Source organism: Syngnathoides biaculeatus, chromosome 7, assembly GCF_019802595.1.
Source record: "Syngnathoides biaculeatus isolate LvHL_M chromosome 7, ASM1980259v1, whole genome shotgun sequence".
Taxonomy (NCBI): Eukaryota; Metazoa; Chordata; class Actinopteri; order Syngnathiformes; family Syngnathidae; genus Syngnathoides; species Syngnathoides biaculeatus.
In genome coordinates this window covers 27426307-27454251 of record NC_084646.1, presented here as the reverse complement: position 1 = coordinate 27454251, position 27945 = coordinate 27426307, and the positions used below count along the sequence as shown (strand labels likewise).

The following is a 27945-nucleotide window of genomic DNA, read 5'->3' as shown; positions in this document are numbered from 1 at the left end:
AAAATGGTTATTCAGGAGGACGCTTTAGATTTTTATTGTGGGCTTGCTATTCACAAAGAGCACCGTTATTGTATTAAAAAGAACCATCTGTGGCAGAAACAATGGCTTCAAATTATCTGTGAATACCCAGTGAACAAAATATAAAGCTTTTTCCTGCTCATTATGTGAGCTAAGCTAGGGGGTGGAAGATAGGAGAGGAGAGGCATAGACTTTGCTATAACTGACTTTTGTTGTTCTTGCTTGCATTATTCTCCTTTTTAAATCGGCCCCTTTTCACGTTGTGTGTCGCCATAAACGGCTTTTCTTGTTGCAGGGCGAGCGGAGAGCAGACAACAGAAGCGACACACTGACGTTCGGCGCGAATGCAAGCGGGATGCAGCGCGCCACCGGTTGGATCCAAACCCTCCGGACGAGCCGGCGCAAAACGCCGAGGGTGCCGTTGACTTTGACTTGTGTTGGCGGACGACTGTGGAGCTCCGCGGCGGACAGACGGAGGCTTCGCGGTGGTGTGCAGCTGCAGAAGCTTTGACAGAGGTTGAAGGGGGAAAAAAACTTTTTTTTTTTTGGTTTTTGCTTTTTTGTTTTTTAGGGTTTTTTTTTTCTATTTCTGCCAATCACGACGAGAGGAAGACAACACTCCCAAAATGCCAGAGTAAGTTGGAGCGCGGACAGAAGCTGGCTGTGTTAGTGTGTATCCTTGCGCGTGTGTGGCAGTAGTAATGGGTGTGGATAGTACTTCACTCTTGTGGAATGACACTGCTTGCCTTCACGAGCCCCGATGGACGGCTCAAACCTTTCTATAATAAAAAAATATATAATAATAATAATAATAAGTATTTTTATTTCTTATTTATCTTATTTTCTTAAAATTAAGAAACTTACTTGCTTACTTGAAACAATTAATTTGATAATTTCTTTTTTAGTATTAATTTGAAAATAACTAACAAAAACATCACTGTTGTAAAAATAAATGGCACCTTGAAAACGTCTTCCGCTCTTGTGTATCTAATTTATGTCCTCCAATGTGATTTGTTTTCACCACTCTTTCCCATGTCTTTGAATGATTTTGTTTTGATGAGTTTGGTTTATGTTTGACAAACGGAATATTATTCCATATCTAGTTCTTGAGGAAAGCAAATTGTAATTAGCGAGGCAATATTATATTATTTACTGCTCCGGTTTCGCTGTAAAAGTAAGTCCAAATTAATAGGTCTTTTTTTAACTGAAACATTTAAATATTGTTGAACCACGAGTGGTGAATATTTTACTATTTTTGTTGCGTTTCCAGTCCCTTTTACGGCCCCTAGTGGCAAACCATATCATTTATGATTCAATATCCCCCAATCCATACATCAGTGTCTTTAAGATTTAATCATTTTCAAATAATAAAAAAACATAAACGGATCATATTAGAGACAAGATGTTGAATGTACTAGTTTACCATTTAGGAAGTAACGACGTGGTCATTTTTATTGGTTAACCTAATTAGAATTTGATCTGAATTTGGCGGATGGTAACATTGAAGCCTGGCAACTTTTATTTGACTCCGCAAATAGTCGTTGCTTTTTTTAAATTATCATTATTATCACATCTTTTAACAGCGGTCTTAATCATATTACCACATTTGCCTCAACACAAACATGGATGTCGCGGCTTGGGTGCTACATGAGCGTCATCTATTGCAACTGTGGGAGCCGCATTCCGAGTTTCTCCGGTTTATTTTCTGCTTCTTCTTATTATTATTTAATTATTTTTATTTCTCTTTTTTTGTAATTGTGTTGTATTTTTTGTAAAACAACGGGTGTGCTTCACGATGATTGTAGATGCAGGGCCAATCCCGACTGGCCGGCCCCGCTTTCAGGAAGCCGCAAGGTCCCCGCTGTTCCTTTATTATCATAAGCAGATTAGAGGTAGCGGGGAACACACTCAGATGCAGATAGCAGCCGAGCGGCCCATTTCAAGCTTGCATTATAATGGAGCGAGCTGCATGTGTCGCCTCTCACAGGCTATTAAGCGCGAGATGAATCTTATGTAAGGTTGCAGCAGGGCCGGCATAATAAGAGGGCAGGGGCCTCGCTCCTCCATCGAATATCAAATGGCTAAAACAAAATAACAAGGCTTGATCTGTTCGCTTTCAATTATGATTTCATCTATCGACACATCTTTTAAATTAAATTACTTCAGGTGTGTGATCTTGCGTTGGAGATCAAGTGATTTTTTTTTATGCAAAACATCGGCTTACTTGAGTTGAACTGTTGACTAACCCTAAACCCTAACCTCTGCCCAATAAACTGTATTATTTTGCCAGCCACACGCGATGCACGATGGATGGAACTTGAAGCGGTTCCCAAACTTCCTCCTACTGAAAGAAAAAAAACCCGCTTGTGGTTTTGCTTGCTGTTCTTCTTCTTGCCGGTGGACGGCGCTCATGTCACGCAGTAAGGCAACTCGCGCACAGGGCCGCTGATTGATACACAGAACGGCGGTCGGTTGCGCCTGCAAACAAACTTTGTTGGGAGATGGGTGGGGGGGGGGCAGACATATGAGCGAATTATTTCAATGTAACTGTGTGTGAGGCTGGCCTCATGTCGTGATAAGTGGGACTCTGCTTCGGTTTGATCCGCAACATAAGAGAAGCAGGTGGATGTGGCTTTTCATTCCCTAATTGGTTGATGCGCCTTAAATCAATGAGCGGCCTTACTTTATCGCATACTTTATCTTAAAATATTCCCCACCTTTATTTCTCGTCCACTTCCAAATCCCGCTCGGCAGTGTGCCCCCACCCCTGTCTACCCTCCACCACCAAAGCCCCAACAACAACAGCCGCACTATGTGGCCGTGGAAGTGGAGTTGTGTCTTTGTCCGGACAGATGTAGCGACAACATCCCAAACAAAAAGCACGTATTTGTGCTGAGATGAGCCCCGTCTGCCTTCTGTGTGTTGGCATTCAACTTCACCAAACAAAGGGGGCTGCATGGAGAAACATCTTGGATTACCTTTTCCTCTCTTTTCAACCTAAAAAGAAAAAGAAAAAAGAAGCAAGCACCCACCGGTCCCGCACACTCACCATAACAATGACATGCTTTAAGTTAACTAACAACGTTGATTTATGTGTTGCTATGTTATTGGGCTCAAAAGTGGGGTATTATTGACGTTTCTTTTTTTTTTTTTTTAATTGAGCAGCGTCCCCGGCTGGGGTTGGTGTCAACATAACATTGTCAACCTTAATGAACATGAACATTGATGAAACTTTTTTTGCGCTTTATTTTCATGTGGCGCAAGACCAATGTATTCATTTATCATAATTGTGTTTCTTAAGGTAATTGAAAATGATCCAAAATGAAATTGCATTTGTTGTGGTATTTTGAATCCTCCTTTAACGAAAAAAAACTATTTTTTCCAATTCTCCATCTGTAGTTCAAGTTTATGAAAAAAAATGGGTCCAGTATTTTAAATACTGTATTACCAAACAAATGCAGCCCTGATTCCAAATGATCTAATGTTGCGGAAGTATTTTTTGGTTTAACATGAAGTATCTCCCTACGCCTAGAAGTCGTCAAAACGTACTTTTGCATTGGCTCATGCATGCGGTTGGAGTGTGCGAGCAAGTACGAGTGCGGGACTAACCACGCCTCTTTATGCTAATAGAAGCCTCTCATTGGTGCGTCGGGGTAGCACGGCGGCTGCGATTGGCCAGGTCGAGGCCATTTATGTGCTGACAGCCGCGTCACTTGAATGGTTGTCTATGAACTTGTTCCCAAAGTATCTGGACTTGTCAAGGCACGGGCGGGAGAACCGGGGAGAAAAAGTACAGTTTGTTGATGCCTTTTGGGAGAAAAAGCGACAGACGAATAAGTTTTTGTGGACACAGCATCGCTGGGATCTTTTGGGAGAAGGCTCAGTGTGTGTGTGTGTGTGTGTGTGAGAGAGAGAGAGTGTGTGTGAGTGTGTGGAAGACCAACACGTACCCACGCGCTCACACTTGCCGAACCTGAGTGAGAGAGGGAGAGAGAGAGAGAGAGAGAGAGAGAGAGAGAGCGACTGAGCGAGAGAGCGAGCGAGAGAGAGAGAGAACGAGAGAGAGAGGCTGTGGAAGCTCACCCTGTTTTTGTCCAGAAGAAAAAGTTGCTGAGGGAACGACAGGTAACTTTTTTTTATTGTTATTATTATTGGGCAGCACTACCTCTCCTCGCCCTGTTTGGTTCACATTTCACCTGCTCGGGAGCGCCGACTAAACAGCCGTTCCTGATGTATAACATGATGGAGACTGAACTGAAAACCCCGGCCCCCCAGAGCAACGCGGGGGGCACGGGCAACAGCAACACGCCCGGCAGCAACCAGAAAAACAGTCCGGAGCGGGTCAAGAGACCCATGAACGCCTTCATGGTGTGGTCCCGGGGCCAGAGGAGGAAGATGGCACAAGAGAACCCCAAGATGCACAACTCAGAGATCAGCAAAAGACTCGGTGCTGAGTGGAAACTTCTGTCGGAAAGCGAGAAAAGACCTTTCATCGACGAAGCCAAGAGGTTGCGGGCCCTACACATGAAGGAGCATCCTGACTACAAGTACCGGCCTCGGCGGAAGACCAAGACGCTGATGAAGAAGGACAAGTACACCCTGCCCGGTGGGCTGCTCGCCCCGGGCGGCAACGGGATGGGCGCCGGGGTCGGCGTGGGCGGCAGCCTGGGCGGCGGGGTGAACCAGCGCATGGACACTTACGCCGCTCACATGAACGGCTGGACCAACGGCGGCTACGGCATGATGCAGGAGCAGCTCAGCTACCAGCACCCCGGGCTCAACGCGCACAACCCGGGCCAGATGCAGTCCATGCACCGCTACGACATGAGCGCCCTGCAGTACAACACCATGACCAGCTCCCAGAGCTACATGAACGGCTCCCCGACCTATTCCATGTCCTACTCCCAGCAAACGGCGCCCGGCATGACCGCTCTTGGCTCAATGGGGCCCTCGTCGGTAGTCAAATCCGAGTCCAGCAGTTCCAGCCCGCCGATCGTCACCTCGTCCTCCCACCGGGCCGCCCCGGGCTGCCAAAGCGGGGATCTGAGGGACATGATCAGTATGTACCTGCCCGGGGCGGAGGTCAGCGAGCAGACTGCCCAGACCAGACTACACATGTCCGGCCACTACCAGAGCGCCGTGCCTGGGACCGCGATCAACGGCACGCTGCCCTTAACGCACATGTAAGACACGAAATACGTGCTGTACGAAACAGAAAGAAAAGCAAACTAACTTTTATAAAACAAACTGTGGACTACTTCGCGTTGGACTATTTTTGTACAGAAAAAAAATTGGGGTGGGGAAAATTGTATAGAAGTCACCTGCAGGAAAAGGACAAAACGCCCCCCCCCCTTTCATTTCTTTCAAGGAAGCTGTAAGTGGAGCGAAGCAGGCAGGAGGATGCCCTCGACACTGCTGGATCAACTTTGCGAGACGGGAAAGTGGGAGTCGTAATCAAATGTTTTATTCTTGCAATCATCTTTTGTACAGTATTTATCAAAGGAACATTACAATCAGATGAAATTCTTTAATTGCAAGAGGTTGCATCGTTTTTCATATATATATATATGAACAAAAACAAAACCAGTTCAGTTGAAAATTGTCTTCTCCTTCGCCTATTGGAGTAATCAGTTATGCTGCCCCCCACACAAAAAAAAAAAAAACTTTGGAAAGAAAAGGGAAAAATAGCTCAAAAATTACTCCATCGTTTTCATTTCTTAAAGCAATTAGTCGATCAATCAATAAATAAATAGGACTCTTCCCCTACTCGTATATCTTGAAGTTAATTTATATTCCCGTCTCCCACTTTTCATCTGTTTGAGGTATGATGCTTGTGCGCTTTATTTTCCAATTGAATTGTACAATTTATGTATATTTACTGTAATATTTGATGTTTTTATCTGAAAAATTCATTCCTGTAATTGTATTTTAAAATTTGCGGCCTGTACGCAGAAGCCAACACTCCATGTATATACTGAAACTAATACCATCCTTATAACAGCGACGATTTCAACGGAGTATATTTTTTTTCCATATGCAGTTTGAAAAGAATAAATTTTTGGAAATTTGGATACTTGAAATGGTTGGAGTTTTGATTTCATTTGACGTGCCTTTATTTTGTCGTCCCACGTGAAGTAGAGCGAGATTTTATTTTTTCCAAAATGTGAACGCATTTGAATGAATTTGGAGCGCAGGGCTGCTGGTGGTCTTAGTCTCCCTTTAAAATTCAAAATAGTGGCTTTTGTGCTTGGTGGTAAACCGCATTTCTGTTTTCTAGTGACTGCGGATGCCCCTTCACGCACCGCCAAAGTTTGTTGGGAAGACCACCCAAATATCCAAGACCTTCAGGTATATATATATATATATATATATATATATATATATATATATATATATATATATATATATATATATATATGTGCTCTTCTAAAAATCACCCAAACGCCCAACTCATTAGAATGACAACTGGCAATATTTTAAACACTTTCAATTGCAAGTTTAAATTAATGACGTTATGTGTACAGTATCTTTGGATCACCAATTCTATAATTCACTATTTGTGCCGATGTTCATTGATGTTGAGGGTGATGACGATAATTTTCATCAGTTTGCAGATCGACTGCAATTTTTTTTTTTACGCTGCCTATTTTCATATATAGGCTATGTGTGTGTGTGTTTGTTTTTTGTGTGCATGATAGTGGTGGCCCTGTTTTTTATTGTTGGATTTCAGATGTGATATGTGTAGTTTTTTTTTTTTTTTACTTAACTGGAAATAATGTCACTGAGTCCCTGTGGAAATAGTTGTTTCCCCGGGTTGGAATATGTTCGAGTATGGGCATTTTGAATGCAATGTTTAATCACACGGGCGCTGCTGTTTAGCGTTAACTTCTCCGGTGACTCTCACTTCTACAAGACCTCTTGTCTTTTAATAAGCTCTTCCTAAATGCGTCTCAGAGCCAGGCAGCCAGCCTGCGCTTCTCTCCTGGAAAAATAATCCTTTAAATGAGCTAACAGCTCGCTTTGAATTACCTACGGTTTAAATCTGGTCTGCGCGGTCGTGTGTGTGCAGCGAGGTAGATTAAGATTAGGGCCGTTGTGTTTTCCAGGCTGGGGTCCCGGGGGATCGCAGTTTACATTAACCGACAGATGAATATTTGAAGAGGCCCTTTGGTCCAGTCCGATCTCTGCTTGTCTGGTCTCCGTCCCAGCCGGGCCTAGAAAAGGTCAACGCATCATTGGTCGCTTCATTATTTATTGATCAAAACGCTGAATTGTTTGTAATAGCCGAGATAAACAATTTGTGGCTCAAAGGCTGAACTACAACGCTTTTTAAAGTGGGTCTGGTGCCACCCCCCCCCCCCGACTCTTTGTAGCGACATCGGGTTCCTGCATAGCGGCCCTGAGGACAGAATAAATTACCTTGTCACCTTTGATGTGGCGAAAAAATGTTTTATGAAATTATGCAACGTACTGTATGTTTCATTTAACCCCGATTTTAGATTTTCTCTGTAGGATCAAAAACAAGCGGGGTAATTTGGATTATTACAAGAGCCCAAGACAAAGCCTGCGACATTCTTCTCGTTTTTTTGTTGAAATTGGTTTTGCGCTTTATGGCCTGCTCGGTGCCAAAAAAAAAAAACAACACCCCCCCCAAAAAAAAAAAAAAAAAAACTCATGGAACATAAAAGCACCTTTGGGTTTTTGATTTTCATATAGAATCCGATTTTAGAAGGGAGGAACATATGCTTATCCCATAAAATGAAACAAAAACAAAATCTTAAAAACGAATATGTATGAATTATCCCACTATCACCCCCCAAAAACATAAAAATAAACTGAATAAAATAAAAGGGGGTTGGCGCTCCGGCCCAAGCAACCTAAAGCTACCTCGCTGATATAAACTTAACGAGGCCGTGAATGCACCATGATGCCACTGCCTAAATAAAAGACTTGCAGGGGCACAGCAAGGTGTTTTGGAGCAGCTGCGTTGCATTGTTTTTACCTTGTTAAACGGGTATTTTGTGAAAAGAGAGGTTTGCTCATAGGTGTTCCTCTCCATGATTTCACCCCCCCCACACACACACCTCCACTCATCCAGGTCCAAGCGAGCGTCCACTTCCTGTGCTCGCGTGCTGAGGGGATATTTATACTGCAACAGGTGGTAAGCGCGCGCCTCTGTCTTTCTCTTTTTTTCTTTTTTGTCTCGGTTTGAAAAAAAACCTCCCAGATGTTACGGGTGATAAGAAGCCATGGCGTGTGGTGACTTGGGTTGGGTCTGTGTGGCTTTCAGGGGGCTTTTATCACCGTAGAAATGATAACTGCTTAAAACTTCATGCTTATGGGTATCACGTGTTGAGTCGTCTAATTTATATTAGCATTCAGATCGTTGTCATTTTATATATATATATATATATATATATATATATATATACATACATATATATATATATATATATATATATATATATATTTACTGTATAGGGAGTTATTAAAAATAGATTTTATTTATGACAATGCCTATTTTAATCACAACCCTACACTCCACATTAAACGAAGCCATCCTAATGTTACTAAGACAGGAGCAATCAACTTTTCGATCATCCCGATATGTAATCAAGATTATGTGAATCATGATGTTCTAATGGCTTTCGATCTTAAAATGTGGCTTTCCTGTATTTACATACATTCACCCCTTATGTTATAGTCGCTACACATCTCCGTTGCTCTAAGATGAGGTTGAATATGGCTGAGGGCTAAAAGCAGACAAGTCGGGAAAGAGTGCGTGCACGCCCGCCTGTGCCTCCTCCCTGCACCTGTACTTCTTTTGGCACACACATTGACCAAGACCACACACTGACACGACAGCATGCCATCAGCCTCGCGCTGTGTACTCAGTGGCTGGAGGCCTCCGTGCACCCCACCACCATCACTTCACCAGCAGCCCCAGTTCCGTTTATCGTCTCTGCTCATCGATGCTGACAGCTTTATAAAGCGCCGTCATGAAACTGCACGCACGGTTCACAGTGGATCGCGACTGCAGAGCGGCCACAATAAACGGCTACATTTTTGTTATACTATCCTGTAAAGGGCAGCGCGGGAAATGTGCCTGACAAATTGACTGGGGTTATCTGATGTACCTTTCTGACAGATCTGTGCATTAGAGCAGCGATCGACGTGAGGGTTTCCCTTATTTTTTTTAGCCGGAACTTTTGCCAGTAACTTGCACACCTTTTCTCTTCATAATGCTCCTTGCATTCCAATTTTTGCCACTTAAGAGCGGTGACTGAAAAAACAAAACGAAAAAAAAAACATGCCTGATGACAAAATGAAGCCATGGTTTTCACGCTTCTGCTAACATATTCCTGCTTTGCCTCTTGATGAGATTAGGCCAGGAGAAAGTGCCGGGTAGGGGGGAGTATACAAGGGCGCTGGGGGGTGTCGAGGAGCTGAGGATTTGTGAGAAGAGCCCACCAACAACAATAAAAGGCCTGTTGTCGTACAGCCAGCCTGCCAGAGCAATCCTACGCTGCGGTTACTCTCCTCTGAAACCAGCAGTAAAAATAACGCTGGCACTAAGTAGCAGATGAGGTCATTGAAATGCTACATTACTACCGCATTTGATCGCTTCTTGTACAGCCTGATTTTAAGTGATAAATTAGGCCTACTCAATGTCAATACAGCATTTCCTAGACCCAAAAATAGGACTTTAGCATTTTAAGTACACTGTGTAAAAAGTATTTCTAATTTAATTAAGAAATATGTACATTATTTGCACATGATTTGAAAGTGTTAAAGTGAAATGTATGATTTGATTATTTTTTTAGGTAAAAGAAGCCTCAATGACATAATTTCATCATTTTTAAATCATGTGCAACCAAAAATTAGTACTCGAAAGGGTATATGACATTTTCAGGCATTTTTTAGGGTGAGATTTATTCCTCCTGTCTAGTCCAAACGAATGCGAGGTATTACATTTCTAATAACAGCATACAAGGACACTCTAATTGGTCTTTTCTCCCATCACTGATCGGCATCTCTTTATTATTTGAATAAGGTCAAACGCTTGGCTGGCTGTGCTGTAGGCTGCTCATGCAAAGAGGACAATGCGGCTCAAATTAAGGAGCTTCACCATAAGCGATACAGTCAGTGGGGAAAGGCGGAGGGGCGACCTTTGGTGTAATTGCAATACTTATCATAGCGTATGTTCGAAAATCACAGAATGTTGTTTTAGGTCAGAATGAATTATTTGTGAATGAAAGCCAAATGAACGTTATATTCTCAGGCTGAGGAAAGATTGAGCAGCTGCGAGCAGCATGAGGCAACAGGTGATTGCACGGGAGCAGCTACAAGTGAAAGTGCTCCACGGTCTGCTGCTCTTTTGTTGTCCGGGAATTCGGTAGCTGTGATGAGGAATGCCTCTTCTCGCGCCTGGGGAAGTGGTGAAGGCGCAAGAGTAAAAGATGCAAGAAAAAACAAAACAAAACAAACACTCGTGGTTTAATTTCATCGGCTCATACAAATAAGAGGCATGCGAATCCAGAAAGTCAAATATGCAGGCTGACTGATAATACTAATTACATGTTTTTCAGACATTTAATAACAAAAAAAAAAAAAAAAAATAGCGTGGCAGGAATTAAATGTGCAGCTTTTATGAGTAGGCAAAGCAACTGAGATAATTCATCATAGTGTAAACTCTCCGTTTGGTTTCATAAAGCTATTGCTTCAACTTTCTGAGGGACACCAATTCAACAACCTGAATCCATGTAGTTCACAGTTTTGTATGTAGAACTGCTGTGGTGTAATGATTCTATACTTAGTACACTTCAGCTCATGAAAATATTGTCAGAGTTGTACTTTTTGTTAAAGCCCAATTTTAATATGGCTCTTGTATGATGCATTGGGCTGGTGAATGAATTGTTGGGAAAACAGCAGCTCGTACGCTACATTGTGTTGGTTAAAAGATTAAAAACGATTTGAAAGAATGAGACTCGCATAAATACTGATGAAGGTGTCAATACTATCAATGGGCCAAAGTTGCAAGGACAGAGAAAATGTACTTTCAGATGGGCTGAAAATAGTTGTATGAATGCAACTTGTGTTTTGACGGAATGCTGATTCTATCAGAGTTTTATCTCCAGCATTTTCCACACTTTCGGAAGGCCTGGCCTCGCAGGAGCTTGTTTGGATGCGTTTGGAGATTCCTTGAGCTGATGCGACTGCATCATCATTAACAAGCCAACAGACACAGGAACACCCGCCCCCCACTCTTTGCTCTCAATTCCCAGCATAGACACTAACCTCTTTCACTCTGTCATCAGCCGGAGTCTCTCTCTTTCTCTCCACTGACTCCCAGCTCACAACAGCACCATCCATTGTTCCGAGGCTCCCTCCCTCTCTGAGGCGCCCCAATCCAACTGTTGACCAACAACTCTAGTCGCACATTAAATGGAGGGGGGTGGAGTGGACGGGGGTTGTCCTAATTTAGAATATTACAAATCCAGAATTGTGTGTTGAGAAAAGAGGAGCTAAAGGGGGGTGAAATGTTTGAAAAAGTTGTGAAAGGAAGGCCGTCAATGAGACAGCAGAACTTCAAATAAACCAAATAATCATCAGGTCAAAAACAATAACAGGAGTGAAATTAACAATGTTGTTAAAGTGGTGGGGATTTAGAACTGCATACTGACTAATATTTGAACGTTACTTTGCTGCAGGGGAGTTGTATTTTTTACAGTATACATGCAGCTAATTGTATTATGCGTATGATTATGTGTATTACTAAATGTTAATATGCCATAAGAGCAGAATGAAATATTTTAGGAGATTTGTTCAAGCTGAAATAAAACTGACATCCCTCAGTTAAATAGTTCTGAATATTGTTTATTTTTGTTTGTTTATCACCTGCCTTTTTCTTTATTCACAAGGACCACCATGTTGCAAATAATTTTTCATGATCCCCCCCCCCCCCATGCTTCAGTAAGAAACATGCAGATGGATAGAGAGCATGTCTCACCAGCAGTCCGTGGGGCTGCTCTAAAAATAGCCCCCCAGTGATGGGACATGGTGATTTCCCCGGTCCTCTATATTGGAGAAGTGTTCAACACTTTATTCATAGATTTGTTTTGAAAAATCGTGGAGGCTAATATTTACCAATTTCCTACTTTGTAAATTCATTGCTGATAAATATTGTGAGAAATCATTCACGTGCTGTATTTTAAGATGGATAAATATTGGTAATCATTAGTAATTACATATGATTAAAGATGAAAACAAATACTTTCAGAAGTCTGTATCAAACTGGTCACCCTTCACATTGTCAGTCCTCACAGTTTCAAAAAGGTCGGTGACCCCTGATTCAGCGTCTTCAAGGTAGGGTGGCTTCATTATTTGAACAAATGCCAGAGACCAAATACCTCAGACGACATTCCTGCATATTGAAATCGTATAATCTCGTTCGGTGCTGAGTTACACATACGAACTATGATAACTCTGTTTTATTTCCTACTGAATTTTGCATAATGTTTTAATAAACATTATCATTTTCCCCCTATTGTGGACCATCATTTTTATGTCATAAAATAATCATTCATCATTCATGCCAGTCATGATCTCAGCTCATTTTAGAAATAAAAAAGGATATTAATATTAATATTAATAGAATTGCACACCCGTTACTGATAAGAGGAAGACTTCACATTTTATCAATAATGATCAGACATTAAAGCTACATTGACAAGGCTACTGGCAGAGTATCTTAGAGTATATATGGCAACGTCGTGACATGGTGTAAAGTTTATTCATTTATTTTGAGAGTATTTTTCTCCATTCAAACCTTGATGTGACATATCTATCACTATGTGGAGCTTTTGGAATTTTATGTTTCAAATTCCGTTTGGTTAATTCCTTTTCAACTAACTAGTATTTTATTAGTTTTTATTATTATGTCATATATATTATTATTATATTTATTATTTTTTTCAAAAATACTTAATTTTAGTTTGAATTACTTGCAGGATTAGTTCTTTTTATTTGTGGTATTTGAAAAGAGTGACACAAATAACAATTAAAATAAGTATTGTGTAATAAAAAACTAGGCTTTACATGATCAGAATTTTTGGAGCTGATCACCGATCAGAAAGTAAAACAAAGAACCTAACAAACAAAAAAATCCAATAACCAATCACCGATCCAATCACAAGATGGAGGAACGTGTGTATTTAAAGTGGGACTGACATCCCTATAAACATTCTAAAATAGATGTTGTAATGAAAAATACATATAACAGTATTCACTTCAATGTCTATACGAAAAAAAAAAGTGAGCATAGAGCGCGTCATCCGTGCACAAAGTTGCGCAATTGAGTGTCCCTCGACATCCAAGTGGTCGGCATATTAGTTGCGTCCTCTGTCCTTGACGTCATCGTCACTTCCGACGTTGACAACGCGCAGTGCCTGCTACCATGGAAGCCAAAGAACAGAGATACTCGCATTTTTCCGACGCCCCTTCTGACACCGAACCTCTTTTCGAAAAGGACAACACCAAACAACCGAATGAAGTTACCGGGGCAATATAACTCTATTGTTTCGAGCCCTCAGGGCAATGTTACATTATTGTTTCGAGCCATATTCAGATGATATCCGATCACGGCCAAACCGCATCCCGTCTAATCCACTCCCGCGGCAGTGATGATCCATCGCGGCTTATCGCATCCGGCCGGAGTGGCTTATGACAGAGCCGAGCGGTGCTGCTTTAGGGGGGTGCTTGCAGTCGAGCTGGGGCGCTTTATGCGCGCATGCGACTGAGTAACACATTCACGGCTGGGTTCTTCAGAGCCGCCCCCATCCCAAACCCCGACGCATTCTTCGCAGAAGCTGTGACCGCTGAACGCGGCGCCTCAGCCGGTGTGACTGAGTTTCGGGGCCCGTGGTGGCATATAAGGAGGAGGTCGAGCTGAGCTATGTTGCTTTTAGGGGTATGTTCAAAGTCGCAGCAGTACGTGTTGAGCACTATCAAGACATTGTTGGCTGGGCGACGCGCACATCGACACATTCCATACGCGGATCTTTTGTTACGTTATGAGAGAGACCGATTACGTGGTCCACCCCAAACTATTATTTTTATTTTGGAGCTGTATACAGACCTACCTGTTATTTGGAACCCACAAAGTTCTGCACCCGTGCAATCCATTTTTCACAACGAACAGGGTCTCTTTCAAATTTATGAAGGGTAATTCCATTCGCCCGAGTGTTCAAGCAATGTCCAGCAATGCAATGAGCCAGCATTTTGGCTAACACGAAGGAACAACGAGCGACCTTACCGGAGGTAAAACTAATAAAAACAAACGAGTCCACGAGGGGGCGCCGCTGTCCTTTACGTCACTTCCTGCTTCTTTTCGAAAACAAATCCCTCAAGAGGATTTTCATGGTGGGAGTTACAAAAAGCTGTACATGTCAAAATCATGTTTTGTGGTGAAAAAACACATGGGACCATAATGGCTGTCGGTTTTTTATTAATATTATACCAAAAATCATCCATTTGACGACACTTGACCTTTAAATGACCTTTTCATTTGCTGTATATACTAGTGTACTTTCTGTAATTGCTCAAATAACGTATCTTTGTTCATCTATTCATGCCAATGAGGCATAATGACAGACAAAACAAAGTAATATGGTCTTCGAAAAGATGGCAGTAAGTACAAAAAGCATTAAATGTATCTATTTTTCTTCACATTTTTGTTTGCTGTTGCCCTTGTGAGATTTTGAATTGTAAAATACGTGCCTTGGCTCCATAAAGTTTGGAAATCACTGCTTTGGTCAGATCCATCCATGCATTATCTTAGCCGCTTATCTTCACAAGGGTCGCCAGGGCACTGGAGCCTATCCCAGGTATCTTCACGCAGGAGGCAGAGTACACCCTGGAATGGTTTCCAGCCAAACGCAGGTCACACAGAGACAGACAACCATTCGCACTCACAATCAGACCTACAGACAACTTGGAGTCTGTGATGTACTCTAATCATTAAGGGGAAATCAACAAAACAACAAGACAGAAATAATGGGTACTAACTTATTGTAATTAAATTTCTCCCCCATCGTAATTTTTGAACATGACAGAACGCCAGCATGTTTACATACAACCACCAGCACGAGCGCTAGCACGGGATGCTAGACTCCATCACTTTTTGTTACCTGCTTGTGAGCCGTATCGTATTTAAATACATGAACATACCTCAAGCAAGCTTTGAATGAAAGTCTCTGCCGAGCACCGATGACTACAAGTCTACGATCATCTCTGATCTCTTTAGATTGTTCAATGCCAGGTTTTGTTGACCACACGAAAGCTCCAGTCTCGCCACTTCCAGTCGAAATGCACATCGTCTTTGATGAGGCCGATGACCATGGTCTCATCTGCGAACTTCATGAGTTTGACAGTCAGATAACATGAGGTGCAGTCGTTCGTGTAGAGCGAGAAGAGCAGAGGGGAGAGAACACAACCTTGGGGTGCTCCGGTGCTGATAGTGCGCATGGATGAGGTAGTTCACCACAGAATAACCTGCTGTGTCCGGCCCATCAGGAAGTTGTAAATCCACCAGGAGATGGCAGGCGAGACACTGATCTGGAGAAATTTGGAGGAGAGGAGTTCAGGGATGATGGTGTTGAACACAGAGCAGAAGTCCACAAACAGGATCCACGCATAGGTACCCTCGCTGTCAAGATGTTCAAGGATGAAGTGCAAACCTATGTAGACGGCATCATCCGCAGACCTGTTAGCTCGATAGGTAAACTGCAGTGGGTCTAGTTGGGGACCTGTGACACTCTTGAGGTGGTCCAGCACAAGGCGTTCAAAGGACTTCATGACCACAAATGTCAAGGCAACAGTCCTGTAGTCATTAAGAAGTGAGACTGCTGCTTTTTTGGGGACCGGTATAATGGTGGAGCGTTTGTAGCATGCTGGTACTTGACACTGTTCTAGAGACCTGTTGGAGATTTTTGCAAAGACAGGAGCAAGTTGGTCTGCTCAGACTTTGAGTCTGGGCAGAGTGGTTTGTCGGTCTTTTGTTGGTTGAAGCTCTGTCAACATCCCATTCATGGATACTAAATGGTGGAAAGGAAGGTGGTGCGGTGGGTGCGTATTGTGGAGATGTCTATTTCAAATTTGCAGTAAAAGTTACTTAGGTCGTCAGCGAGCCCGCTCCTGTTTTCTACCAGGGGTGATTGTCGCTTGGCGTTAGTTAGCGATTAGACCATGCCAAACTGATTTGGAGTCATTAGCGCCAAGATGTTTTTCCAGCTTAACTGCATAGTCTCTCTTTGCAATGTTAATTTCTTTAGTCATCCAGTTAGTACAGTCAAGGCAGCTTTGAAGTTTTAACTTCGCCTTGTTGGTCCACTTTTTAACTGATTTTACAAAAGGCTTCACACATTTAAGTGCTTGCCTGTATGTAGGTAATAAATACAGGAAGCAGTGATCAGAGGAGCTGATGGGTGCGCAAGGAATTGCACGATATGTGTTTTTGATGGATGTGCAGCAATGATCTAGAGTGTTATTTACCTCGTTAGACATTTAACGTGCTGCTTATATTTTGGGAGTTTGTGGTTAAATGTAGCTGTGTTAAAATCTCCTCGGATAATGACCGGAGAATCTGTTTTTTTTTTCTGAATTTCGTTAATCTGCTCGACGGGTGTTAGCAGTGCTGCATTCATGCTAGTTTGAGGTGGAATGTAAACACCGACTAAGATGAAAGATGTGAACTCATGTGCCAAATAAAATGGCTTACAGTTCAAAAACAGTGACTCTTAAAACGGGCTGCAGTGTGTGCTGAGCTGTGTAATGTCCGTGCACCATTTCTCATTGATAAAAAGCATATTCCACCATCTTTCGTTTTCCGTGTTAGCTCAGCGACACGGTCCGCAAGATGGAGGTGCATGCCAGTGAGCGTGATGGCGGCGTCGGACACTCGTCCACAAAGCCAAGTCTCCGTGAAGCACAGAGCCGCAGAATGTCCAAAGTTTTTGCAGGTCTTAATAATGAAGTTCATCTATTTTATTGACTAGGGATCATAGGTTTGCAAGATGGATTGTCGGAAGCTTTTGACGATGTCCCCTCTTTTGCAGGTGGACTTGTGTACTGGCTCGCGTCCCTCTTCGTCACGAGGCTTTGAAGAGTGCTCCGACTAGTAACTCCGGAAAAAGATTCAGCAAATTTGCGAGTTGTCGAAAGAAAGTCAGAAGACTCTGTGATGGTTAGCAAATCCTCTTGTTGTCATCACAGTAATGAGTGTATCCGGTCACATTTGAGTTGAGCCCAATGAGCATAAAAAATATGATGCGATGGTATTGGAATACAAGATTTTATTGTAGTGGTCTGACATAGTGGAATTGTGAAACAGCAAATTTGCCTTGGAGTCTGATCAGGGCATTACCTGTCCCTGACATTTTTTTTTTTGGCATATAGTATATATATATATATATATATATATATATATATATATATATATATTCACTTTTTCAGATATACTATGCACAATGCGAGTAAATGTCTTTTGGGGAGCCAATGAATGATGTAATTGATCGGATCCGCAAATTATGACATTAAAACCGATCAGCCTTTCAGTATAAAATGCCAATTATCGGCCTATTCCGATCATGTTGATAAAATTGGCGTAAAGTTGAATAAAAACTAAACATAGAAAAAAATAATATTATTGAAAAATTTACTTAATTACTTAACAGATGAACAACCATACACAAATAAAATACTGTTACTGTACTGTCTAAGAGTCTACAGAATATGAAGTGCAATAAGTGTAGTGCATGATACTGCTCCGAACATTGGATTACATGAATCACTACATAAAGTAAAACCATTCAGGAGTCTATTTTTCTTATTTGTCCATGATTATTGTGAAAAAAGTTTTCAAGTTTTCCAAGTAGTCAAGTAGTTGGAATTTCCCCCTAAAGTCGAAGTACAGAAGTGCAAGTTCTGTGAAGACGGTAGCTAGTCGGTCACCAGCTCGCTATTTATTTTAGCAACATGTAGCAGCAAATACAGCATGGATGTAAACGTTAGTGACACGGTCCATATGACAGTGTTGTCTGATGACGTCACTTCTAAACGACACATTAAGTGAACAACAAATCCCAAATGACTGTTTGTTTCCTTCTGTATCCTTTCTGTATTTATTAAATAAATGCACTTAAGACTGAAATCTTGTGTAAAATCCATAGAAAAAGATGAAAACTAAGGATACTTTTGGTCTGATTATTGTTAGTGGTTGTTTATTTCGTAAACATAATTCATTTTAGATCACATTTTTTCAAACATTCTCATTTTTATTTGATCTAATTTGTGAAAATATTTTTTAAATTTTAGATTTTATCATTTTGCTTGTTTTTGTTTACAATAATAACATTGCAAATGATGTATACAGTATGTTGGGCACAGTGAAGCAACTGGTTAGCCCACTGGCCTTGCAGTTCTGAGGTCCAGGGTTTCAATCCTGGCCTGGCCTGTGTGGAGTGTGCATGTTCTCCCTGTGCTTGCATGGGTTTTCTTTGGGCACTCTGTTTTCCTCCCACATATCAAAAACATGGATTAACTGGAGAATCTATATTTCCCAAAGGTGGGATTGTGACTGCAACTGTTGTTTGTCTCCATGCGTCCTGCGGTTGGCTGGAAACCAGTTCAGGAGCCCGTTAATAGCTGGGATAGGCTCCAGCACTCCTGCGCCCCTTTTGAGGATAAGCTGCTCAGAAAATGAATGAATGTATGATATATATGTTCATTTTCTGCAAAAAATGCTGTGAGGCTGCTCAATATTTGGAAATTCGTATGAAGGCCATTTTTTTCCATTATTATACATAAAAACCTGCACCCAGCGTGTGTTGACAGCAGTGTAGATTTCTATTGATTGCATCAGTTGCTATCAAGCTATTCTGGAGCTGGTGACTCTGAGGTCTCCCTCTCTGATTCTCTGACAGAAGCTGTTGTTGAATGAAAGAGTGGCCTCTTTCAGTATTGGTGTCCCCTCAGGGCCAACTGGGTGAGATAATCAGACAGGACAGTTACAGACTGGCAGCCAGGCAGATGCCTTATAGACTCAACTTGTCTCTGTCTCACACAGTAAGAACCTCTATCTAAAAAACGATTACATTCACCGTTAGAGTCAACCCCATTTTCTTTCACTGTTGCAAAAAATCTTGTCTGCACATGAGTAGGTGTGCAAAACCGATTAAGACAATCCGAACAAGACAAAATCATAAATGTTTGAAATAATATTGTCACATAAACATGCCGATGAACCCAAAACTTTGAGTTTGGCCCAATGCTCATATCTTTCCAAACACACTGCAGATTTTGTTGATCCAATTGGCTTTTTGTCCTCATCGAAACTGAATTTTATGTTTCTGCAACCAGACCTTTTGTGGATAGATGTGACCAAAAGTATTTCTGCTATGTCTACTCTGTCTAATGCTGCCGTCTGTCATCCTCTACAACTCCCCTTTTCCACAATGTAGCATTGTCATTATAGTGCCTTCTCCAGAAAATTATATCGAAAAATTCAAGCTCCTGGACGGCAATTATGAGATACTGCATCACTTGTTGCTTTGGCATACAGTTTAAATACGTACCAGAGTTGGATAAATACATAAATAGTTAGTATCCGTGACACTTATAAAAGCCCTCTTATTTCAATTTCACATATACATATACTGTATGTCAGCTCTAGGTTTGGGGAGACTTTATAATACCATCGAATTCAAAAGTATTCCAAAGCTTTGGATTTGTGTAAATTTGCACAGGCTACATATGCAATCAATTATAGTGGTGCATTGACTTAAGAGTGACCCAAGTTACAAGTACATCAACATGAGATTTTTCGTTTTTCAAGCAAAAATTTTTTCAAGCGTGGCAGCAAACTGTCAATTAACTTCAGAACAAGCAGCAGTTGGGCAGATGGTGACCAATTTTTCAAAGAGAGGCTTGAAGCTGAAGTTTACATCAGTAGTCAAGATGTGACTGGGATTTTGTTTGATTTGTGTCCTATGGCTCGGATGCACAAATATAACCAGGGATGCATGATTTCAATCTGCTTCTATAGATAACTGGTTTAAGAACTGTCCAATGTACAGTGTTGGGAAAGTTCATTTTCTATACAAACTGGTTCCAAGTTCAGTTAACCCTTCCAAAAATAAAGTAGTTCATCTCATAGTTCATCATTTTAAACTTTGAGCAAAATTTACTGTTCCAGAAATCTTCTACATAAAAAATAGTTTATTGTTAATATTGGTTTTTTCTCTCAATAAGTTTCTGATGGTCTATTCCCCTGAACATACAATATTGGCACATCATTTTCTAATTGTTGCGACCCATTTAGTCGACACTAGTAACCCGCTGCAGCTTTCACCAACAGTTTCAAAAACATGAGAAAAAACCTATTGCTTGAATCTTTTGAAAAATTAAAACAAAAACAGGATATTTGTCCTTCATAAAAACACTTATCATGGTATCAATGGAATTATGGTTAAAGGACATTGATAACTTTGCATTCCTCACAGCTCTGCCTAACTATATTAATGAAATATATTAATTAATCTATTCTTATATTAAGAAATGCAATAAATTCCACATTGCAATTGTGGAGTTTTAACTCAAGCATTTTGAAACAATTTAATTTACAATCCATAATTTTCAGAGTAATCAATTTTTACAATTTTGTATTACAAGAACACTGAGAACATATTCACTCCCATGTATGCAGTGTCCCTGAATGCCCCTTGTGTTCTTTCACAGCTGTGACGTACCTGCCATGAATGGCAACTGTGGTGGCACTGAATCGGTTTGCAAATATAGCATTTACCCACCAACATGAAAGCTAATATATTGTGTGTTCAGACGAGTTAAAATAAATAAATGAACAAATAAATAAATAAAATTACTTAATTAATTTTCATTCATCAAACTCGTTCAAGCGGCACGGTGGTTCAGCTGGTAAAGTGTTGGCCTCACAGTTCTGAGGTTCTGGGTTAAATCCCGGACCCGCCTGTGTGAAGTTTGGATGTTCTCCCCGTGCCTGCGTGGGTTTTCTCCGGCCACTCCAGTTTCCTCTCACATCCCCAAAACACGCAACATTAATTGGACACTCTAAATTGCCCCTAGGTGTGATTGTGAGTGCAGCTGTTTGTCTCGATGTGCCCTCCGATTGGCTGGCAACCAGTTCAGGGTGTACCCTCCCTCGTGCCTGTTGACAGCTGGGATAGGCTCCAGCACTCCCTGCGACCCTCGTGAGGATAAGCGGCAAAGAAAATGGATAGATGGATGGATAGACAAACTCGTTCATGTACAACACAGCCTACGTACGTATGTGTGTGTGTTTGTGAAGCGCTTACACACACAGTGAATAAAACGTACAAATCACGTCATGTTGCACACCAATCAGTGACAGAATAGGGCAGGTTATTGTTCCATGCAAGAGGCATGGAAGTTTTTTTTTCTGTACTTAAGACATTTTTATTGTTGTGGTAACACCCGCCGTAACACTCACAACACAGCAACCCGCTGGCAGGACAGAGTTTGCTCTTTAGATCATACACCTGGGACAAATGAAACATTAGGTGTTTATTTACATTCGCTAGCCTGTGAGCTAACGAGCTAGCGAGCTAAGGCCTAGAACTAAAAAGATCACTCGACCGTGACAATATCATTAAAATGTCAGTGCTTGGAATTTTGTGTGTTCCTTCCATTTAAACACTGCTTGTACTGGTTATTGTCACAGGGTTCTGGTGCTTACCCAGGCTGACTTAAGGCAAAAGGTGGACTACACCCTGAACTGGTCAGCAGTCATTCACAGCGAACATGGACATGGAAAACCATTCACATGTGTGATAACAAGTCTGAAGAACTTATTATTCCAGGGCTGAGACTTATTGTAACCAGTCATGTAAATCCTGAGATTCATGTAGTCTCAAGAGTTAAATGATTTATGTATCACAATCATTCCAGTGACTTATAATTGAAGACAAAAAGTGAAGCAATACAGACAAGACAAAATAACAATACTCACAGGTATACAGTATAGTCCCTATCCTCTGCGTGAAATGACTAATATTACTACAACTGAGTCAGTTGTGAAACTCTTTTTCATGTGTGTCTGTATTAAGGCGCCCTCTGGCAGCCATGACACGCACGCCAGAAATAGCACAACGTGGGGGTGGAAAAGAACGATGGAAACAATCAGCTGTATGGAGAACGTCACATGACCAAACCCAGACAATAGGTTTGCAGACTTCCTGTTTATGCCGTGCTGTTTAACTTGATTGTGGGTTGATAACATGGCAATTTAAAGCCGAACTCGCTAAAATGTGTTTTTTTGTACGGCTGAGATCTTCCGACAAACGTTAAATAATTGTTGATCACTCATTTACACAAATATGATGTGATATACAGTGAAGAAAATAAGTATTTAAACACCCTACTATATTGCAAGTTCTCTCACTTAGAAGTCATGAATGGGTCTGTAATTTTCATCGTAGGTGCATGTTCACTGTAGGAGATAATCTAAAAAAAAAAAAAAATCCAGAACTCAGAATGTATGATTTTTTTCAACGATTTATTTGTATGTTCTCCTCTGTTTGTAATTACAGAGTTCAAACGTTTCCTGTAGTTGTTCACTACGTGTGCACACACTGTAGGAGGGATTTTGTCCCACTCCTACACACAGATCTTCTCTAGATCAGCCAGGTTTCTGGGCTGTCGCTGACGAACACTGAGTTTCAGCTCTCACCAAAGAATTTCTATTGGATTTAGGTCTGGAGACTGGCTAGGCCACGTCAGAACCTTGATATGCTTCTTACAGAGCCACTCCTTGGTTTTCGTGGTTGTGTGCTTCGGGTCATTGTCATGTTGAAAGACGCAGCCATGAAGCATCTTAGCAGTGCTCTGACTGAGGGAAAGAGGTTGTTCCCCAAATCTCACAATACATTCCGCGGTAATTCTCTTCTTAATACAGTGCAATCACCCTGTCCCATGTGCAGAAAAACACCCCCAAAGCATGATGCTACCACCCACCCAATAAGTATTTGAACACATGCGAAAACCAATGAGAAATACGGAGTTTCAGCTCCCTCCAAAGATTTTTTTATTGGATTTAGGTCTGGAGACTGGGTAAAACACCACCAAAGTGTGATCCTATCACCCCCATGCTTCACAGTTGGGATGGTGTTCTTGGGATGGAACTCATCATTCTTCCTCCAAACATGGTGAGTGAAATTATGACCAAAAGGTTCTATTTTGGTCTCATCTGTCCACAAAACTTTCTCCTATAACTCCTCTGTATCATCCACATGGTCATTGGCAAACTTAAGATGGGCCTTGACATGTGTTGTTTAAGCAGGGGAACATTCCATGCCATGCATGATTTCAAACCATTAGTGTAATACCAACAGTCACTTTGGAAACGGTGGTCCCAGCTCTTTTCAGGTCATTGACCAAGTCCTATCATGTAGTCCTGGGCTGATTCCTCACCTTTCTCAGGATCAATGAGACCCCACCAGGTGATATCTTGCATGGGGCTCCATTCCGATTGAGATTGACCGTTATGTTTAGCTTCATCCATTTTCTAGTGACTGCTCCAACAGTGATCCTTTTTTCACCAAGCTGCTTGGCAATTGGCCCCTCCGTACGGGGCACTTAACCACGCCTCCTGAAGTTACGTCACCCCACGTGTGCTAACCTCAGACAAACAATTAGCAAAAATGGCGGCGCAGGAAGAAAAGACTAGAGCGAAATTGTCCGATCTACCAGCTGATTTCTCACTCGCATTCTTAGCGAATAGTGAAATATCGTTGAAAAGCAGACAGCAGGGCTTCAAGAATTTCAGCGAGGGGTATTTCAATGGTATTTACATGCATATCGACGAAGAAACCATTGATATTAGCGCAAGATCTTTCCGGAGTCAGAGGAAGACCGAGAAGCCACATAATATAATATATTATAACCCAAAGACAAATTCGTCATTGACAGTTTCCTATTTTCGTGTTACATATCACACTTGAGTGCAGAATCTGTATGTGTATCTGTATAGCCGTTTGTGAACCGGCGTATGAAGGAAAAGGAGGCGAGGCTTGATTTACGAGTTGTTTCTCTCGTTTTCTTTGTGCAACGTCACGCGCTCCCCTCAATAATTATCCTTGAATTAGTGCCAAACCTACGTAAGTCCCGACCGAGTACGACAATAACTACTTTATAGTGTCCTCAAACATCCTTCCTTCAATCTTGGTGTCTCGGTGCACGTCGAAGGCCTTTAGGACTGCTAGTCCGGTTTAGCTTAGAACTGCTAATTCATATATGAGACATGTATTGAAAATCAAATATAGGACTTACCTTCGTGCAAACATATCTGTTCCGGTTGATGGATTCAGTTGATCATGCGGTCTTCCTCAAAGTTTTATCCATCAAAGACATTTTTCGTACTCGGTCTTCTGTTCCGGTTGATTTTAGATGGATTCAGTTGATGATGCGGTCTTCCACAAAGTTTGATCCATCGAAGACATTTTTCGTACTGGGTCTTCGGTTTTGGAAAGGGTACAAATTGAACTCCACCAACTAGCCTTTCAGGATACCTGTCGTCACTATTACAAAGTCCGTGACTACACCTCTTAACCATATCTATTGTTAAAGAACCCAAATACGCGATAAAACACTAACAAAAGCTATACTGGACCATGCAACGTTGTCTGAGGGAAGGGCGGGTGCCAAAAAGGGGCGTGGTTTATGCAGATCTCTGGCCTCTGATTGGTCAGTGTCGCGGATGACGCAATTTCTACGGAGTGGTGAATTTCGCCATAGTTTTTTCCAGCCATTTGGAATTGTACAATTTTGTCTCTGGTGTGTTTGGACAGCTCTTTGGTCTTGGCCATGTTACAAGTCTGATTATATGGGGTGGACAGGTGTCTTAATGCAGCTAACGACCCCACACAGGTGCATCTGATTCAGGATAATACATGGAGTGGAGGTGGACTTTTAAAGCCGGACTAACAGGTCTTCGAGGGTCTGAATTCTAGCTGATGGACAGGTGTTCAAATACTTATTTGCAGCTGTATCACACATATAAATCATTAAAAACTCATACATTGTGATTTCTGGATTTTCCTTTTTAGATTATCCCTCTCACATGGACATGCTCCTACGATGAACATTTCAGACCCCTCCATGATTTCTATATGGGAGAACTTGCAATATAGCAGGTTGTTCAAATACTTATTTTCTTCACTGTATATGTAAACACAAATGAGACCTAAACATCAGATATTGTCATCTTTGGCGGCTCTGGTGTGACATCTTGTTTTTAAAAGAACCTTTTGTTTGTTGAAAATTCCTACAAGTGCCTTGTCCAAGTCCCATTCTGCCATTCTGGCATGCCGGGAGTAGGTGGAGTCACCTGTTTTTGGCAAATATGGAAGTTGTTGAGCGGATACCGAATTGGGAAAGATTATTGGAGATCTGAGGGATTTGAGTAACGATTCAATAAAACTCAGAAGTTATGGCATCAATGTATGTTACAGCTGCATTTTGGTATTGGCTACTAAGGCTGAGTTATTGATTTGCAATTCCAAAGTATTAAAGACCATCTTGACTATTGCTTTTTTTTGTGGCTTTCCAAGTTCACCTATATGCTTGGGTGAGATCTTAAATCTTGAGAGCTAGAAAGAGATAGAGAGAGAGAGATAGACAGAGAGAGAGAGAGAAAGAGAGAGAGAGAGGTTCTGGTCTGGCTGGGTTGGGCACGTCAGCGAGTAGCATCCGATTGTAAATAAAAGAGGAGTCAGTTCACACGCCGATCAAGTGACTGCCAGGAACAAGCGAGTCGTTTGAATCAGGTGCCTATCTCCCTATCTGAGAGATCAGAGCCCAGTCACACATCCCTCCCTACCAAACCTCTCACCTGCCCCCTGTCTCTGCTCTCGTCATTGTGAGTTTCACAGTGAGGGACACACATGCACCACACACACACACACACACCACACACACACACACACACACACACCACACACACACACACACACACACACGTACACAAGTGAAATTACATGTCCCTCCCTGCTGACTATCAGTGTTGGCAGAATGGCTGGATGAGATTTCAGTGTCCCACTTCAGGACACAGAAGGGACGAAAGAGAGAAAGGAACGGAAGAAAGAGGAAGGGAATACCTCCCGCAGTCATTTACCATCCTGGAACTTTTTCTGGCACCTGTCATCGCTCACAGTCAGAAGAGGACAAGGAACCAACATTTGTGTTTGAAATAACGATTGCCCTATCATTAACAGAAAAAATGAAAATAAAAATGCAATCCTGTCTCCTGCCTGAAGATAGCTGGGATAGGGTCCAGCAATTATGTGACACTTGTGAGGATAAGCGACTCAGAAGACTGATGGATGGATTCTGCAATATTCTGAAGACAGAGTGAATTTCGAAAACAGGCTTCAAATGGTGACAATATTCTTTCATCTTCCGTATGATATGGTTGTGTTGTTGAATATTGTGAAAACCCCAGCCCATGGCTCTTTCAGATATCGATCAAATACTTGCCTCCTATCCCAACTCCTAAGCAAATAGCTGGGAAAGGAGAATTCCCACTGGTGCACTTTGCACATGCTCTTACGGGCAGCAGAGAGGCATTTAGTACTGGCCAGGCAGTCTCAGAGCCCCTTTCAGGCTCAGGTGAAATTCAGCAGGCCACCAAAGTCAAAAAAGGATGCAACAACTCTGGGCGCATATAAATTTTTAATTCTTCTCCTCACCCCACGATGTAATTTATAGCAACTGTAAGGCTGATGGCCCTATTGCCGTTGGACTGGAGGGCCAGTGGCTAATCTAAGTGCATGCGGGGTCGCAAGGGGCCAATCCTATCTCTTTGCTGCTGCCTCGCTTGGCGTCATGTGTGGGCTTACACCACATCAGATGTTTTTTTTTTCGAGTTGCCAGAAAGGTTTCATGGCTAACTGCACGGTATAATGATAGAACTGGGTCAAGTTATGATGAATAAGGAAGTACAATTCTGCTGACTAGCCACTACATGGAGCAAGTGTTGGCCTCACAGTTCTGAGGTCTGGGGTTCAAATACCGGCCCCGCTTGTGTGGAGTTTGCATGTTCTCACCGTGCCTGCGTGGCTTTTCTCCGGACACTCCGGTTTCCTTCCACATCCCAAAGATATGCATTAATTGGAGAAACTAAATTGCCCCGAGGTGTGATTGTAATTGTGACTGTTGTCTTTCTCCATGTGTCCTGCGATTGCCTGGCAACCAGTTCAGGATATACCCCGCCACCTGCCCGATGACTGCTGGGGTTAGTTGCAGCACTTCCCCAACTCTCGTGAGGATAAGTAGCTCAGAAAATGGATTGATGGATGGATGGATGGGTGGATGGAGCAAGGGCCATTGGTGTTTATACAGTGGCGGAGGGGACACATGCCAGAAAGTATAGCCATCAGCCCACATTTATGATGGGGAAAGTTTTTCCCCCTGCTCCAAAAATGTGTTCAGCAAAAAAGAATAAACAAATGACTTACACTACCTAGGTCTCTAGTTTCTGAGTTAATATCATTCTGTAGGTAGAGTACATCTTCAAATCATGCCTTCTACTCAAAGACACACAACACCTTTTACCGCCACTTCTTCCGACTGTTATTACCCTATTGCATTTGCAGACAACACATTTCACAGTTTAGATAAATTTGATTCAATTAATTATGAGAAATAATAACAGTTGCCACACTCGTGTTGTCAAAGACTTCCTTGCATAGTATTAATGTTCAACTTATGTTTCGCTAGCATTTTTTATGGCGCTCCACAAGCGAGGTTTGTACTGGACTCAAGTCACATATCTTAGACTCTAGTCAGATTCAAGTCATGAATTTGATGACATTTGAC

At 41.9% G+C, this 27945-nt stretch overlaps 1 protein-coding gene and 1 long non-coding RNA gene across 2 annotated transcripts; one reads left to right on the top strand and one right to left on the bottom strand.

Annotated features, from left to right (window-relative positions):
- The first annotated feature begins 3790 nt into the window (after positions 1-3790).
- On the top strand, positions 3791-5339 carry sox2 (SRY-box transcription factor 2). Its single transcript, XM_061825945.1, has one exon. The coding sequence runs from the start codon at positions 4249-4251 to the stop codon at positions 5203-5205; it is 957 nt and encodes a 318-aa protein (XP_061681929.1). The 5' UTR covers positions 3791-4248; the 3' UTR covers positions 5206-5339.
- A 9183-nt stretch (positions 5340-14522) lies between these two features.
- Positions 14523-22220, bottom strand: LOC133503952 (uncharacterized). Its single transcript, XR_009795870.1, has 3 exons — positions 22082-22220; positions 15513-15633; positions 14523-15432 (listed from the first exon to the last, which is right to left on the bottom strand). It is a non-coding gene; the product is annotated as an uncharacterized LOC133503952 (long non-coding RNA).
- Positions 22221-27945: the final 5725 nt, after the last annotated feature.